Source organism: Musca vetustissima, unplaced genomic scaffold (genome assembly GCF_032173495.1).
Source record: "Musca vetustissima isolate MV318-11 ecotype Yass unplaced genomic scaffold, APGP_CSIRO_Mvet_v1 utg21672, whole genome shotgun sequence".
NCBI classification, from domain to species: Eukaryota; Metazoa; Arthropoda; class Insecta; order Diptera; family Muscidae; genus Musca; species Musca vetustissima.
In genome coordinates, this window is record NW_026888504.1 from 43,355 (window position 1) to 55,920 (window position 12,566).

General features: G+C 39.9%; 1 protein-coding gene across 1 annotated transcript; it reads left to right on the plus strand.

Moving 5' to 3' along the window:
• The first annotated feature begins 1,880 nt into the window (after positions 1-1,880).
• LOC133336366 (synaptotagmin-C) lies at positions 1,881-9,151 on the plus strand. The gene is made up of 8 exons (XM_061544660.1): positions 1,881-2,240; positions 4,517-4,732; positions 4,798-4,884; positions 4,951-5,350; positions 5,426-5,706; positions 5,771-5,920; positions 8,514-8,654; positions 9,005-9,151. The coding sequence occupies exons 1-8, from the start codon at positions 1,881-1,883 to the stop codon at positions 9,149-9,151; spliced, it is 1,782 nt and encodes a 593-aa protein (XP_061400644.1).
• Positions 9,152-12,566: the final 3,415 nt, after the last annotated feature.

Below are 12,566 nucleotides of genomic sequence, written 5' to 3' on the forward strand. Positions count from 1 at the left end.
AATCCAATAGAAATGGTTGACCTTTAAATTATATTGATGTATATACTCGGACATGGGAGTTATACAAAAATATCTACACGGTTCTAGAAATTCTCACATTGTTTAGTAAGGCGTGCTAATTGCCCAGGCTGGGTAATTAGCACCACAAACATTCAAAGCCCAATGGTATCTGTGTAGGTCATCGCAGGATCGCCTCCGTCCTTCACAATATTGTTTATTGGTTTATTTTTGCATTTTTCTCAAGATGTATACTACTTTTGGTACCAAAAATTAGGCCATTGCCATACACACAAACATTCAATTATATATATATAGTATACTACAACTCTTTCATAGGCGTTGAAGACCACCAATAAGTCACCTCGAGATCGCATGCCTTCTTAATTCCTAAAAATTCCAGTTTTCCTTTAACAACCAAAAAAAAAAATACCTCTCTATCACTCATCATACATCATGATACTAAACCAGATATCGTACCAATCCATCCATTGCACATATCTTTGGTCACATTTGATGTCATTAGACGTTTTGACGTTGCGTTTTTTTTCGGGTGAAACATCAATTATGTGTGGTTTTCAGGCCATTAAACCCATACTCCTACCAGGCAATGGAGTTCCAGGAATACCACAAGGCATATTAGCTTCCTTGCCGTTGTATCTAAATCTCTCCCTGTATATCAAACGGCTGATAAATGACCACCCGATCAACGACAGCCTAGCTTAATAATGCAGGTTAGAGGATATTTTACGCCTAATTGTGTGATGGTTACAAGTCCGAAATTCACATGGTTAACCGACAAAAGTAAATGACAGTGATAGGTTGTGCGAATAGCTAGTAGTGGTTTAACCGCTAGCAGAAAATGGGTGAATGTGAGATGAGATGAGTTATGACAAAAAAGGAGAAAAAAACAACAAAACAAAACCACAACAAGAACATGTGAAAGTCTCCACAGGTCTGGTAGGAAAGAATATGGCGAATATATACAAGCACACGAACACACACATATATACATACCGATTTTTATAACACCCACAACTCCCAACCTGGAGTATCATCCTTATCATTTTTGTGGTAATATTGTCTTCTGTTGGTGAAAGCCAACACAGCCAAGGACAAGGACACTCTTTCCAATAACCAAGCACACATTTTCAGGATCTGCTAAATTAATAAATAACCTTATCTTTATTGTATAAAAAACAACAAAACAAAAAATAACAACGATAAAGGGAAACAACAAAGCAAACGCACACACACGATAAACAAAGATTTTATTAAATATTTATGAAACTGGCAAAAAAAAATATTATTGACAGTGGGACACCTATAAAACGAACAATGGTTACTACGAGCTACTGAAAATAATGAATACTTCTGATTATGTTCTGCATGGGATAACTTCTCATAAAGAACACAAATTTTAACCTATTCTGATTGGATCCAATTGGTCTACAGTGGAATCTGGTTATACATAACAAACAAGCCACTTCGTTGTTGCCATTACTTTTTATAACAGTTGATCACTTATAAAAGTCAGTAAAAAATGGGTTAATTACAGAAGTGTTCGTCATAACCTTGTTCCACTGTCTAACAACAAAGTGTAATTTCAGCACAAAAACACCACCAGCCAATAAATAAAAAATAACGAAAAACAAACAACAAAACTTTTTTGCCAATGTATAAAAAACCGTAAAATAAACACCAACAACAGCAACAACAATCACAACAACAAACATCTTCCTTCCAGTCCGTTTAGAACATCACTCCCCTGGGTAGTGAAAAAAAACGGACCGCAATTCTGCCTGCCACTTTCCGCAAATTTGTCAGCTTATTTTTAGCCTCAACGTGTTTACCATAACTCCGTCAAAATATTTTCTCAAATAATGAGTGGTCTTGGTCCAGCTGCATGCTGGCTTGCCCACAAACGTATCGAATCATGGTCTCGTATGGCCAAGGAACGTGTCGGTGCGGTACGTAAAGTAACATTGGATCGTAATTCGGAAGAGGCGCCATCAACATCACAGCAACAGGCGGGTAGCAGCAGCAACAGTAATCACTCAACAACAAATGCCAGCAGTAGTTGTAGCAGCAACAATGTCAGCGCTACGGCTGCCACAACCTCACACACACCACCACTATCACAGCCAATGACACCGCCACCATCGGCCTCATCGATAACCTCAAATACGAGCGGTATATGCAGTGTAACGGATAGTTATGAACTGCATACGGATTCGGAACAGGTGGGACTTTCGAAAAAAATGACAACCGAAGAAAATATTCAGAACGAAGTTCGAGGGGGGTCCCTACAGGCGAACTAAGAGTAATATTTATATACAGACTCATGGGACTTGAGGAAAGTCTCTAGACAGGGGAGTCTTTATAGACGAGCTGTGAAGCAGGGAGTCTTTATAGACGAGTTGTGAAGCAGGGAGGCTTTAAAGACGAGCTGTGAAGCAGAGAGGCTTTATACACGAGCTGTGAAGCAGGGAGTCTTTATAGACGAGCTGTGAAGCAGGGAATCTTTATAGACGAGCTGTGAAGCAGCGAGTCTTTATAGACGATCTGAAGCAGGGAGTCTTTATAGACGATCTGAAGCAGCGAGTCTTTATAGACGAGCTGAAGCAGGGAGTCTTTAAAGACGAACAGAGAGTCTTTGTAGACGAGCACGAGTCTGTATAGACGAGCTGAAGCAGATCGTGTTTATAGACTAGCAGGGAGTCTTCATAGACGAGCAGGTTGTCTTTATAGACGAGCAGGGAGTCTTTATAGACGAGCAGGGAGTCTTTATAGACGAGCAGGGAGTCTTTATAGACGAGCAGGGAGTCTTTATAGACGAGCAGGGAGTCTTTATAGACGAGCAGGGAGTCTTTATAGACGAGCAGGGAGTCTTTATAGACGAGCAGGGAGTCTTTATAGACGAGCAGGGAGTCTTTATAGACGAGCATGGAGTCTTTATATACGAGCTGAAGCAGTGAGTCTTTATAGACGAGCTGAAGCAGTGAGTCTTTATAGACGAGCTGAAGCAGTGGGTCTTTATAGACGAGCTGAAATAGGGAGTCTTTATAGACGAGTTGTGAAGCAGGGAGGCTTTAAAGACGAGCTGTGAAGCAGAGAGGCTTTATACACGAGCTGTGAAGCAGGGAGTCTTTATAGACGAGCTGAAGCAGGGAGTCTTTATAGGGAGTCTTTATAGACGATCTGAAGCAGGGAGTCTTTATAGACGAGCTGAAGCAGCGAGTCTTTATAGACGAGCTGAAGCAGGGAGTTTTTATAGACGAGCTGCAGCAGGGAGTCTTTATAGACGAGCTGTGAAGCAGGGAGTCTTTATAGACGAGCTGTGAAACAGGGAGTCTTTATAGACGAGCTGTGAAGCAGGGAGTCTTTATAGATGAGCTGTGAAGCAGGGAGTCTTTATAGACGAGCTGTGAAGCAGGGAGTCTTTATAGACGAGCTGTGAAGCAGGGAGTCTTTATAGACGAGCTGTGAAGCAGGGAGTCTTTATAGACGAGCTGTGAAGCAGGGAGTCTTTATAGACGAGCTGTGAAGCAGGGAGTCTTTATAGACGAGCTGAAGCAGTGAGTCTTTATAGACGAGCTGAAGCAGGTAGTCTTTATGGACGAGCTGAAGCATGGAGTCTTTATATACGAGCAGAAGCAGGGAGTATTTTATAGACGAGCTGAAGCATGGAGTCTTTATAGACGAGCTGAAGCAGGGAGTCTTTATAGACGAGCTGAAGCAGGGAGTCTTTATAGACGAGCTGTGAAGCAGGAAGTCTTTATAGACGAGCTGTGAAGCAGGGAGTCTTTATAGACGAGCTGTGAAGCAGGGAGTCTTTATAGACGAGCTGTGAAGCAGGGAGCCTTTATAGACGAGCTGTGAAGCTGGGAGTCTTTATAGACGAGCTGTGAAGCTGGGAGTCTTTATAGACGAGCTTTAAAGCAGGGAGTCTTTAAAGACGATCTGAAGCAGGGAGTCTTTATAGACGATCTGAAGCAGGGAGTCTTTATAGACGAGCTGAAGCAGCGAGTCTTTATAGACGAGCTGAAGCTGGGACTCTTTATAGACGAGTTGAAGCAGGGAGTCTTTATAGTCAGAATCTTTTAAGGAGGGAGTCTTTATAGACGAGCTAAGGAGGGAGTCTTTATAAACGAGCTGTAGGGAGACTCTCTAGACGAGTTAAGGGTAATGTCTATGGAAAAGCTGAAGGCGAGTCTTTATTGCCGAGCTGAAAGGGGTCTACAGACGAGTTGAAGGGAGTCTTATAGAAGAGTTGAAGGGAGTCTTATAAAAGAGTTGAAGGGAGTCTTCATATGCGAGCTGAGAGAAGTCTTTGTAGGCGATCTTGGGGGAGTCTTTATATACCGGTCTTTACTGATGAGCTGTGCAGACCAAACATTATCCTATCTTTTTTTAATAACTCCTCTTTTCCAGCAATATATTCCATGGAAGATCCATCTTTCAAATTTTTGTCTTAAACCATAACTAATATCAAATCCCTCCCCCTATCTCTTTGCAGGAAGTAAATTTTACCAAGGAATCGCAACACATACAGCCACAGTCGAATTTGGGTTCATCGCATACGGTTAATGCCGATGTATTGCGGGGTCCATCGGAGGCATTGCACAGTCCATTGCATTTGCATCATCAGTCACGATCATTTCCGCCAAGACTACAAAGGACGCCTTCAATATCTAGTCAATCCAGTGTAGATAGTGCACCATCAAGGCAATCGGTAAGTTAGCACTCATTTCGTTTCCGGTATTAATTTGTGAGATTTATATTTTTTTTTCCTTATAGTGTCACCGTGGCTCATCACCACAAATTCGTACCTTTGGTCCAGATGGACGCAGCTCATTGCCTTCGGAACCGATATTCCCCTATTATGTGAGTCATACCGCCTCATCAGATTATTTTTATAAAATTACTATCCCATTTTTTCTTGCTTTCCAGTTATCCCGTACCCCCAGTCCAATGCGCACAATATCTCTGGATGCCCGTGCCGCCAGTCAGATAGCAGCCGAAGTCAGCGATTTACGCACACCAAGTCCATCACAGAATAGTCTAACATCCTTGTCCAGTATACCGAATGCATCGATGACATCACCACATGGTGGAAAACATTCAGGACGTTGCATTTCCCCGTTACTGATACCGCCACGAATACAACCTAACTCGGATCCTAATATGGGACCAGCTTCTCCATTGGGTGCTATACAACCAGATTTATATCGTGGACCAGATGGCCCGATTTATTTAAATGCTCCCGAAAATAGTCCGGCTTTGGGACGTTTACATTTAAGGGTTAAATATGATTATCATTTGTTCGATTTGACTGTGCACTTGATTGAAGGTATGATAGACTATATAAATTGGATCCAAAGAACCTATCAACATTAACCATTTCTTTGTTTTTCTTTATACACAGCTCACAATTTATGTCCCATTGAAGAGGGTGGTTTCCGTGATCCCTATGTTAGGCTATTGCTTGAACCCGAAGTTGATAAACGCAAACGTCAGACCCTAATTCATCGCGGTGAATCAAATCCCTATTTTGATCAACATTTCAAATTCCCCGTTTCACGAGATCAATTGCAGGGCAAAGAATTAATTTTACAGGTATTGGATTATGATCGCTATTCGCACAATGACATTATCGGCGAGGTACGAATTTGTATCGACAGTTTGGATTTATCGAAATCTGTGGAGGTAAGAGCCGGACCTGGTGATACATTATGGATTATTAAAATAATTATGAATTGTGTTCTTCCAGATTTGGGGTGATTTATTACGCACAAAGAAACCACCAGAGGATCGTCCAGAATTACTTTGCTCCCTGAATTATTTACCACAAGCGGAACGTTTAACTGTTGTCATCATGAAGGCGAAAAATTTGGATACCATTCAGGAGACATATGTAAAGGTAAGGAGGGTCATTGACTAGCGGGAGGGAGTTACTGAAGGCTAAAATACGGACATTATATAGGGGATTTTTTAAGAGATTCTTTATTGAGAGAAGCCTTATAGAAGAGTTAGAGATCATCTTTACAGGCGAGATGAAGGTCAGTTTCAAATATGTCTTTATAGACAGCTGAAGATTTTCTTTATAAACAAGCTGGAGGTCGTTTTTAAGGATATATCGTGTGTAACGAGTCTTAATATATTACCTGAAACAGAGAGCCTTTACGGACCATCCGAGGGGAGTCTATACAGACGAGCTGATTGTAGCCTATATAGATAAACGGAAGGGAGCAGAACTGATTCTGAGAGACTTTATGATGATGGAAGTCTCTATGGAAGACCTAAAGAGAGTCTCGACGACTTGAAGGGAGTCTCCATCGACAACCATAACGGAGTCACTATTGACGAACTGAATGGGAGTCTTTATAAACGAGCTGGAGGGAGTCTCTATAGGCAACCTGGGGAATGTTGTGTGGAGTATTTATAGACGACTTAATGGGAGCCCCTATAGACGAGCTGTAGGGAGTCTTTATAGACGAGCTGGAGGGTGCATTTATAAACGAACTGGAAATAGTCTTTTTAGTAGATTTGGGCGGTGTATTTATAAACGAATTGATGGGATTCTCTAGACGAACTGTATAGAGTTTTTATAGACGAGCTGGAGGGAGTATTTATAGACGAGCTGGAGGGAGTATTTATAGACGATCTGAAGGGCATAGTTGTAGACGAGCGTAAGAGGCCTTAATTTATGTGCCTTATAAAGGCAAATTACCAGAGCTAAAAGTCTAGAGTATATATAAAGTAGGTGAATGTCACAGGGGTATCAATAAGGTTCAGGTAATCTGCTTAAACGAATTTGTCTAGCGGGCCTTTTTACACAAGATAAAGATCAAGATGTCTATGTGGCTTCTTCTGAAGGATTGGAGTACATGAAAACTCCTGAACATTTATTATCGTCCCTAAAGGTTCTATGGGTTTCAACTCGTTTATAAATATACTTAGAACATACCGAAAAGTAGACTCTGTAGATAACTGGAAGGAAATATACAGGGGAAATTGTAGATGGACCCATGAAGTCCCAGTAACTATATATTAACAAACTAAAGGTCTAGAGAGTCTTTGTACTTCATTGAAGACCTCAAATCTACCCAGAGTCTCCATAAGTTTCTAGAGAAACGAAATGAAGGGATAAGGAGTTTTTTTTAATTAGCTCAAGGCCCATAGATCTCTTACTTACATAGCTGGCTCGAGACAGAACATTTGTTCCATAAGCCGAGCTTAAAAAGTATTTCCAGGCGCGTTGATCTCTGTTAATGAATAGTCTAAAGATTGTATCTGAATGTCTAAAAGGAGTCAAGAAGGTTCAGGATGTTGATATAGACGAAGTGAAGGTCTAGCCAGTCCTTACACACAAATTAAAGGGTTTCATAGCTTCTGGATAACTCGTTAATACTCTTTGGCGTTCATATCGTCCATAAACTATCTCTGACTTTAAACTCGTTGACACAACGCCACTGGATCTGCCCCGAGGCTCTATAGAGACCAGATGAGGCTCAAGAAGCTAGGAAAGATCTACATAGACTCTTTGCCATCAAACTGGCCTCTCCAGACCATCTTATAAAGTACCTGAATACCCAAAGGGATTCCCAGACGGTCCATGGCGATGTAGCGATTCTGGGTACATAAATAGAGATCAGAGTGGTCTTCATATGTTCTTCTGAAGGATCTGGAATTATTTAAAAAAAAGTCTTGCCCTTCCCTTTCTAGGTCATTCCTCGTCCATGAATATTATCAGACATATAGCTCGTGTTGAACCCCGCATTTGTCTCGTCTTCATAGGCTCTCTGGCTTATTCAGAGGTCAGCTGAATATCACATGTATCACATTGTATACTAGTCAGACATCGTATAGAGACTGGAAAAAGGAGTACAGAAAGGTCCAGCGGATCTGTATGAGTGGACAGAGGATCAAGTGTACACAACTTAAAGGACAAGTGGGTCCTCTGAAGAATCGGGGAGTATTAGAAAGTAGCTAAATTCAATACAAATGAATTGGAAGACTAACGAGTCTTTATACCCAACTTAAAAGTCAGATGGGACTTCATAGCTTCTCCTTCTTCTCAAGGGTCCCAAAGTGTAAAAAAATTATTAGTCCTTCTTATCGTTCCTTGCTCGACTATGAGTCAGCCCAGGGGCTCATTAGGGATCAGACGAAATCAGGCGATTCTTTAGAAATAAGCTAAAGAACTAATAAGGCAAAGCGTTATTTTATAGACGTACTGAAGTAATTGATTCCGTAACGTCCCTTTTCGGCTTTACAGACTCTATGACTACCAACACGTCTATATAGACTGTCTGCCATTCAGCTGCTGTCTCAAGAGCCCCCAAACTTTAATTCTTCTGTGAATAGTCTCCCTGGCCATTTGCTCTTTTTGGACCTATAAACGTTCTTTGATGTATAGGGAGTACATTTATAAGCTTGGAAGTCTTCAAAAGTCATTTGTGTTCTTATCTCCCATAAATAAATGTTATTTATTTTTAATTGTATATTTCCAGTTATATCTAATACAGAATGGCAAACGTGTTAAGAAGCGTAAGACCAGCATTAGCAAAACCGATGATCCCACCCATCCAACATGGAATGAACCTTTCACCTTTAATTTACAATCGTCATATTTACACAATGCGGCTATTGAGGTAAGAAGTTGTCAAGTATCCCAAAATAAATATAGAAATAAACTTTGACCTTTTGCGATAATCAAAGACCACAAAACTGAAATGCTGTCAATTTCAAAAGTTTATAAGTTACATGCATATGTAATACAGTCAAACATATATATCTATATATATATATATATAACGATTATTGTGGGATAGGATTTTATTAGATATGCGGAATTTCCCTTGTTCGTTATAACCATGTTTGACTGTATAAATATTGATTCATATAAATAAATTGTATGTTTCATTACTCTATATTAAATTCCTAAATTTTTCTTTTTTTCTTCTCCCCATTTTCTACCTCCTTGTCATCCTCCCCCACGCAGATCTATTTGGTTACAGCTGGCGGTGAATCACAAGAAATCGGCAGTATTGGTTTGGGACCACAAGAAAGTGGTACCGGTTGTCAACATTGGCATGACATGATAAATAATGCCCGAAAGCCGACAGCCATGTGGCATTATATACGTTAATAGGCGGCTGCATGGATGGCAAACACACACACATACATACAAATCCATCAAATAAAAGAAATAAATTGCACAAATCCAACAACAACAACTACAATGTAAGTCATATTAACATATGAACAACTACAGCAACAACAACAGCAAGTAATTTATTTATATATAGACATAAATATATATTTACAATAAAAGAAAAACAAAAACATCCTAGTAAATATATATATATACACAATGAAACATATGTACATACAGATATACATATGTATATATATATATATATAAATTTAAGAAAATAATGTCAGCTGTAATGCAAAAGAAGGCAGCATTCATTTCGATAGATTTTATAAAACATGAGCATTATTTTTTGTACCCTCCACCAACACTTCGAAATATTCATAACACATTTAGACATGTCGGTCTGTTGAAATCAGGATAGAACTTTAAAATGTTCCACATACAGAATATAAAACGGAGCAGGATAGTCGGACTGGGCCGTCCATACGATACCCTACACAACTACCACGGAACTCAAATTTTCTGCGGATGTTTATTCCGAGCCTGGGCAATATTTAGTGATATTTGCACCCTCTTGCCCGATTAGAGGTAAACAGCACCTCTTCCTCACACTGACATATTTTCCGAATATTACGAGTTTCAGTACATTTATTGTCCAGATTCCCTTCACCGTGGGTTGTATTGTGATGTTCGGCTTTCAGTAGTGGTCTATAGATCGTCTCGAAAATAACACAAAAAAATATGTTTTCGGCCCACTTCATTCCAAAATAATTATCTGATCATCACCGAAAATTATAGGCGTTGTCCTTGACCTTGGAACCTCATGGAACATTTCAAAGCGATCTGCGCTATAGTTCCGCTCTCTAGAGTGATAATGGGTTACTAAATAATATACAAATACGGAGATACCTGTAAATATTTAGGTGTAAATCCCACATCCGAGCACATACAACAATATAATTGGTATTAATTTAAAGGTCAACCACTCCTCTTGGATACAATATCAACTTCTCAGGTCTATGACCTTCAGGGGTAAATATATACGCAATAGAATACAAATTTTGTCATTTTTCACACAAAAGTCAGGGTTCATTTGATCCGATAAATATTGTCCGATCTTTATCAAAACCGGCATGCTTATTCTTTGGCCTGATCCCCTTCTCCATGCAAAATTTCACGATGTTCGGGCCACTATTGCGGCCTCTGGAGCGACCAGAAAAACCGACAAAAATTGAGTATTTGGTCCATTCCATCCCCTAAATATTAACCGATCTTTCCCAAAAACAATTGGCCAGAACCCATCCTACATGCAAAATTTCGTGAATATTGGTCCATAACTGTGGCCTGTATCGTGTTTACAAATTATAATGGACAGACGGACGGACGGACACACATGTCTAGATCGACTCAGATCGTCGAGATATGACGATCGGTATACTTAAAGGTGGGTCTACGACCAATATTTCGCTGCGTTACAAACTTTTGGAGCTGCACAAAGCTATAATACCCTGACAACATAGTTGTGTAGGGTATAGCAAGACCACCTCAAGAGACTATATAAATGAGTTGAAGGATCCAAGTGATTTTATATACCTTCTGAGGGACTAAGTAGTAATTGTAGAACCCGTAACCCATTATCTTGTCTCATATACAAAGACTACAGAAAGGAGTACAGAAAGGTCCAACGTGTCTGTACGAGTGAACAAAAGATCTAGGATACACAAATTAACTTCTTCTGAAGAATCGGGGAGTATTATTATTAGCCCTTCTGTAGTCTCTAATTATTCTCTGGCATTTATTACAGACATATCCAGGGGTCCTTTAAGGTCTAATGAATACTTTATAAATAAGCTGAAGGATCACTAAATATTTATATATATTAGCTCATGTGCCAGTATAGACAAGTTGAAGGTCCAGAGTGATTTCATATACATTCTAAGGGACTAAGTGTATTTATCCCGTCTCTATACGCTCTCTGACTTCTAAAACAGCAACATTTTTAAAAGGTGTCTAAGAAGGTACCGGATCTCAGAATATAATTTAGTTAGTCTTTTTACACAAATTAAAGGTCGGATGGCAATTCATAGCTTCTTGTGAAAGATCGCAACGTGTAAAATAATTTATTAGCCCTTCTTACCGTTCTTTGCTCGCCTCTACCATTAGGGGTCAGACGAAATCCAGTGATTCTTTATAAACAAGCTAACTGCCTAGTAATATTTTTTGACAATGATTTAAAGGTCTAACCTTACTTTATAATATGGTAAACAATGGCCATAGTAATCCCGTACAGACCGATCTCACTTTTGTCACCGGTAGCGAAATCTATCCAGTTGCGGATCATCAACAACAATATTGCACGTGATAACCACACATATAAACCTTTATTCAATCATGCCACACTTTCTGAGTACATCAAAAATCTTCTCCCCGGTCAAGTTTGAAACGTTAGATATTAAATTATATTTGTGCACGCCAGTTATTCGTGGAGTTCCGAAATAAGAAGTCCAAACCCCGTAGAGTCAAGTAGGGATTTTACCAGTCTAGATAATATCTCCGGAGATTAGTCTCTACCTTTCCGTACATTACGTCTCCCAAACGGCTTTGAGATTTTTGCGTTTCCGGAAAAAAAGCGTAGAGTGAAGATAAGAGTTTCCCGGGTGTGGTGATATCTACGGATCATTACGTATGCAGATGATTAAAGGATCATGGCGTTTGATCTCACCGATTCAGTAGCCTTCAATCACGCGAGATATATGGAAATATCCGACATTAAATCTTCGACCACAGTGTTTACGACATGGGCTGCAGAGATGAAAAAGCCATTGAATGTCGAGGGGAACCCAATACCCCAAAAATTCTCGGAGTCGTATACGATATCATATTTAAATCGTCCGCCCAAAGCAGAGCTATATGCGATAAGTTGATAAGTATTAATAATGTCCTCCAGTCGGTTGCCTGGCAGCACTTGGAAGATAAGGAAACCTTGTTGAGCCCTTATGATTTCGTTGGGTGCCTGTCTGGGTGCTTCAGACCATATTGTTTACGACGTAAACTGCAGAGATGAAAAAGCCATTGAATGTAGAGGGGCACCTACTACCCCAAAAATTCTCGCAGTTGTATTCGATATCATATTTAAATCGTCCGCACAAAGCAGAGCTATATGCGATAAGTTGATAAGTATTAATAATGTCCTCCAGTCGGTTGCCTGGCAGCACTTGGAAGATAAGGAAACCTTGTTGAGCCCTTATGATTTCGTTGGGTGCCTGTCTGGGTGCTTCAGACCATATTGTTTACGACGTAAACTGCAGAGATGAAAAAGCCATTGAATGTAGAGGGGCACCTACTACCCCAAAAATTCTCGCAGTTGTATTCGATATCATATTTAAATCGTCCGCACAAAGCAGAG